The following is a 6189-nucleotide window of genomic DNA, read 5'->3' as shown; positions in this document are numbered from 1 at the left end:
CCCACCCACCCACCCACCCACCCACCCACCCACCCACCCACCCACCCACCCACCCACCCACCCACCCACCCACCCACTCGTACAATCCCACTCACACCCATGCACACCACTGCACGCACACACGCACACACGCACTCACGCACGCACACTCACACGCACACGCACACAGACACGCACACGCACACACGCACACGCACACACGCACACGCACACGCACACACGCACACGCACACACACACACACACACACACATACACACACACGAACATGCACAAACACGCACGCACGCACGCACGCACGCACACACACACACACACAGACACAAACATGCACAAACACGCACACAAACAGACAAACACAAAACACAAAATGGGTGTGTGCATGTGTGCATGTGCAAAATTTACGTACATTTTATACTGTCAATAATCTATTTACCTCTATCAAATAATCAGATGATCTTTCCCCAAGCCAATAAACTTGCAGGTAGTAAAAAGAGTTTTTTATGGTTTTCAAAGATCTTTTCTTGCTTCAAACGTTAAATTTCAGACCCTAAGACTTTCACGAGCAGTCCACTATCAAAGACAAGTTGTAGATACCACGTCTAATAGCTCTTCCTGTACTAATAATTGGTAACTATCTGCAATGATAAAAATAATATATAGGCCTTTAGTTCAACACCATATTTAAGTCCTAACTAAAAAACATAAGAATTAAAAATGAACCAAATCATATCTAATCCCATATTCTCAAATTCCTCAATGTCAAAGCCCTCTCATTCAAAGCATCTAAACAGCAAAAGTCAAAACCTACACTGATATAACTAGTATGATGTAAAGTAAGTCAAACTTGCATTTTTTTATAAAATATTAAACAAGCAAAATCTTTTATGGTACAAAAAACAAGGCTTTTGTGCAGTTAAACACAACAAATGCATCATCTTCTTTGAATTCTGCAGGAACTTTATCTCTTACTGAATCAAAAGTACTTCTCTGTGGATGTCTTCACCTGATATCTGCACGCGTGGCTGAATACACGAGCATGTCTATATATATAACAGCTGTGTACTATGTGTATTTATGATTGAGCAAAAGAACCAAAGTGAGAGATCAAACAAAAGAGTAACTCCCTGAATCATTATTACACTCAAAGAAGTCTTATCTCCACTATCTATCCACCCTCACTTACATACATTACCAGTTATAGGTACATCTGTTGCCCATAACTGTACACATTTGTGCTATTACATGCAAGATTCTTCTTCCTGACACTCAAAAGTGATCACCCCTACATCTATGATTGTGACATGAGAAGGTAAGAACATTTTCCAAGACCTGATTGTGCTGTAAGTAGTAATTTACACCTTCACAGGAAATACACAGATGGCAACTAAAGCAGGTTGTCTTGAACAAAGACAGATGACTGTGCCAACAGATTCAAAGTTGACAATATTCCATCACTTGTGACAAACCCTGATACTTGTGTCAGTTTGTGCATTACACCCCTCTTACGCATACAATTGTGCTAGAACATTCTGGGTAGGAAAAAAACTATTAGATGAGGTCAGAGTCTCACAATAAATGCTTTTAAGGATTATCAACTTTCCTATTTGTCCATATTTTAACATAACAGCTTTCAAATAGCAGCTGCATGTTAAATCACCTTTCACAACTATGTAGGTACATTTCTTTAGTATTTATCAAAAAGGTATTTTTTCAAATTTCAGCTTCTGTTCTAATATTTACAGTGAAACATGAGGAAAGAAATTACACCTTGTATAAAGTAATGTCTCCAAAGCACCAAGAAACATAAGCTTTTTCAAATATATGCAAAACACATCATTTGGAGCTCAAACTACATACAAGTGAAGTGTTCCTTGTGCTGACCTCTCTTATCCTCTTTTCCTTGACAAAAAAAAAAAAAAAAAAAAAAAAAAAAAAAAAAAAAAAAATTGAAAAGATAAAATGAAGAAAGAAAGTACAAAAGAAAAATCCTTAAAGATTATACCCCCTTTGAAAAATCTTTTTAAAAAGACCTTTTATTTAATATATTCTGAAATTTTCAGCTGTGTGTAAGAGATACAGCACCTTTAAGGTCACTCCACTGCATATCTCCCCCTTCATCAAATATATCAACCAAAAACCAAGATTAGATTGTAAATATTATCAATTTTACAAATATTACCATGAATGTTTCTTCATCTCAAAGTATAACACTCAATCACTTTCCTCTCTTTTATGTCAGACAACCCTATGAAAAAGGTTGCTTTTGGCCTTTGCAACTGACCTGCTTAGAAGAAAATTAAGAGAAGGGAAAACAGAAAAAGAAGTCCCTTCAACAAAAAGATATAAAAACACATCACTCTACCATGACCTGGTAAAGACAAGTAAAAATTAAAGTATAACAAATAAACAATCTGTGATTTTGAAAAAAAAAAATACATTTAATTCCATACAATTCTAAAGAATAACGCAGATCTAATAAATAATTCTTATTCCATAATTGTGGTTTTCTTTTTCATGAGACGGAAATAATCCCAGAATAAACCAAGACAACAGTATGACTAGAGGTTTGTTATGCCAAGTCTCCAACTCAGGGCAAGTCACCCCCCAAAAATCAAGGTGAAATGGATCCACATCACGTGCCTCTTAACCAAGTATATAAAACAGACTAAATAATATCTAACAATAAAAATAATAAAGGACAACAAAAGAGTAATGAGGCCTACACCTATGACCTTTTAAGGGTTACATATCCAAGATCATTAAACTACTAAAGACCATATCACAGTCTCTTAGGGTGGGGCCATAAATAGGCCATTGCTTGCTGATGCTTGGAAGGTATTTACACACTCATGGGTCTCCAAGGATTTCTGAGCTGACTATCTTTCCCTCTTTGTGTAAGTCTCCTGATAATTATTAGTCCTCTTACTATAATACAAAAAGATAAGAGTATATATTTTTTTTGAAGAAGCCTATTATTTCTATATTAGGATGACATGAATAACAGATCATGGTTTACCTTAATCTTCATAATCCCATGGTTTGTGTGACATCTAATCTTTGTGTTACAAAGGATGATGCTCCACACTTAAAATAGTGAAAAAGGTTCTCTACAGCTGCACACACACACTCAAATACATCAAAGAGTATATTAAGAAAAGACCCAGTATCAGCATGCAAGCTTATAAAATGCCCCTCCACTAGAATTCATTCTAATACTGCCTACAAACTGCCAATCCAATATGTTGTCAAGAAAATACTGTCTTAGCCCATCATGGTTTTCTTTTTAGATTTGTAAAGTGTGTCTTAAGGTGAAAGCAGACAATGTCACTCTCATTAAACTTATCTTCCAAACTGAGTCATGCTTTTAAAAAGTTAATTATACATGGCAAATGCTTAATGAGAATATATCCAACAACACTCCAAAACTACAGTACAATAGCACTGCCACTTACAAAATGATCAGATGAGAATCATACTGTGAAATGACTGCAATAAACTATCTATCCCTTGTTTGCATAAGCAGTGTGTACTCACAAGTAAAGGCTCTTCTCAATTATGTCAATGATTAATTTGAAATGTTTCATGTACATATACAGGAGATATATAAACCAGCAATCTCCAACAATATCTTTGTTGTTCTTCCTTATTTTGATATTTTATGGTTTATCTGGGCAATGATGATATATATAACGGACCACATGACAGCACTTGGGTTACTGCATATATATATAAAAAAAAAAAGTACTTTTTGATGTTCGAAAGTGAAGAACCTGTTCTTTTTTATATCTTAATATTACCTATTCTGATCACAGAATATCATGATATCTACCTATGCCTGGTAGTTTCCTTCTCCTCATCAACAAATATTTCATGTGACTTACTTCAACAAGGTTTTCAAACCAAAAATTACTAAATGAATAAGAAATATAGTTATAGCCCAGTTTTTTCTGAGAAAAACTTACTGAATTTTGACAAAAATGGTTAAAAAAGGGAGGGGAAAAGAATGCTTTTATTCTGCCCTTATCATTTGGGACATAAAATTTCCCTTTTTATATCATTACCCATTTTACTAACTTTTTTATTAATGCTGAGGCACTCACACATTATCTGACTAAAAATCCTTGGCTGTCTTAATATCAGCTGGAAGGCATCATGCAAAAATACCATGAACCCTTAATTAGGAAAAGAAATGATTAAAAGAAAAAATCAAAATCTATAAATAAAGCTTCCTTACCTATAGCATATCTACAACTCATTTCACATGAACCCTTTTAGAAAAAAAAAAAATCATAATCAGAACAATCACTCACAATAAACGACACTTTTGAAATATCACATTGAAACAGAGCTCCTCCTCCTCCTCTGACATCATAAGCATTACAAAGGCAAGCGCCTCCCCTAGAAGCCATCCTCACATCCTCAACTATCCACAGGCGTCATCCGCTCCTCTGTGATGATGGCCTGCACCACGTAGTTGTGCTGGATGTTGCATTCACACACGTGCAACCGGTCACCCAGCAACTTCCCACTATAGAACCAGCGCTGGCGAACCGCACCCAGGTTCTCCTGCATCTGTTAGAGATGAAAGGGGAGGCAAGAGATGGTCAAATTGTGTGAGAATATCACTCACAAAAACAAAACAGAAGGGAAGGGAAGGGAAGGGAAGGGAAGGGAAGGGAAGGGAAGGGAAGGGAAGGGAAGGGAAGGGAAGGGAAGGGAAGGGAGGGGAAGGGGAGGGGAGGGGAGGTGAGGGGAGGGAAGGGGAGGGGAGGGGAGGGGAGGGGAGGGAGGGGAGGGGAGGGGAGGTGAGGTGAGGTGAGGTGAGGTGAGGTGAGGTGAGGTGAGGTGAGGGGAGGGAAGGGAAGGGAAGGGAAGGGAAGGGAAGGGAAGGGAAGGGAAGGGAAGGGAAGGGTAGGGAAGGGAAGGGAAGGGTAGGGATGGGTAGGGAAGGGTAGGGAAGGGTAGGGAAGGGTAGCGTAGGGTAGCGTAGGGTAGGGTAGGGTAGGGTAGGGTAGGGTAGGGTAGGGTAGGGTAGGGTAGGGTAGGGTAGGGTAGGGTAGGGTAGGGTAGGGTAGGGTAGGGTAGGTTAGGGTAGGGTAGGGTAGGGTTGGGTAGGCTATGGTAGGCTAGGGTAGGCTAGGGTAGGGTAGGCTAGGGGAGGGGAGAGGAGGGGAGGGGAGGGGAGGGGAGGGGAGGGGAGGGGAGGGGAGGGGAGGGGAGGGGAGGAGGGGAGGGGAGAGAAGGGAAGGGAAGAGAAGGGAAGGGAAGGGAAGGGAAGGGAAGGGAAGGGAAGGGAAGGGAAGGCAAGGGAAGGGAAGGGAAGGGAAGGGAAGGGAAGGGAAGGGAACGGAAGGGAAGGGAAGGGAAGGGAAGGGAAGGGAAGGGAAGGGAACGGAAGGGAACGGAAGAGAACGGAAGAGAAAGGAAAAGAAAAGAAAAGAAAAAAAAAGAGAAGAGAAGAGAAAAGAAGAGAAGAGGAAGGTAGGAAGATAGGAGTTGAAAAGGAAAGTAGTAGGAGGAGGAAAGGAAGAGAAGAATAAAAAAAGAGAAGAGGAGAGGAGAAGAGGAAAGGTGGAGAAGAGGAAATGTTGGAAGGGGGAGAGGAGAGGCAGAAACAAGGAAAGGAAAATGGATGGAAGGAGAATAGGAGATTTTTTGGAGTGTGGAAGCCATAAAGACAATATCTCTTACTGTTTACATTTGAAAAAGGAAGACTAGGTTTTTAATTATCATGGAGCTATCTTAACAAATACTGCTGTCCTTAACCAAGCAGACAGCAAGGGTTCTATAATATTTATTGAATGCATGTTAACTATTGAATGCCTGTGACACACAATAGCCAATGAACCTAGAGTAAAGAACAATAGAATAACTTATCTCTTTCAACAGGTTATCAAATTTTTGGTTATATTTACTGATAAGTAAATTGCTTCTTACAATAATTCACTTTCAACCCATTACAAGGTCTTCACACTGCTTCTTCAAATAATTCATTAAAGGATATTCATAGGATGTATTCATGGAAAAACACATTCAAAGGGGATTCCATTACCTCTAATTTCCTCTTCGCAGTGGCTATAGTGTCTGTCGAGCGCACGGGTAATTTGACATCTTTGCTTGTGGTGGAGAGCCGGACTTTCAAGACCTGTTCCTCTCCCTCAACACTCCCCTCTGCAATGAAGAATAA

At 39.4% G+C, this 6189-nt stretch overlaps 1 protein-coding gene across 3 annotated transcripts in view; it reads right to left on the bottom strand.

Annotated features, from left to right (window-relative positions):
* Positions 1-276: 276 nt before the first annotated feature.
* The window catches only part of LOC125039550 (ubiquitin domain-containing protein 2-like), a 15952-nt gene continuing 10039 nt past the window's right edge, over positions 277-6189 (bottom strand). For all 3 annotated transcript variants that reach the window (XM_047633617.1, XM_047633619.1, XM_047633618.1), the window contains 2 exons: positions 6055-6173; positions 277-4574 (listed from right to left, as the gene is read on the bottom strand). In XM_047633617.1, the coding sequence (XP_047489573.1) occupies positions 4422-4574; positions 6055-6173 (272 nt within the window). In that variant the 3' untranslated portion in view covers positions 277-4421. The remainder of the gene's footprint in view (positions 4575-6054; positions 6174-6189) is intronic.

Source organism: Penaeus chinensis, chromosome 27, assembly GCF_019202785.1.
Source record: "Penaeus chinensis breed Huanghai No. 1 chromosome 27, ASM1920278v2, whole genome shotgun sequence".
NCBI lineage: Eukaryota > Metazoa > Arthropoda > Malacostraca > Decapoda > Penaeidae > Penaeus > Penaeus chinensis.
Note: the sequence above shows the minus strand (reverse complement) of the source record. Positions and strands in the feature narration are given on the sequence as shown.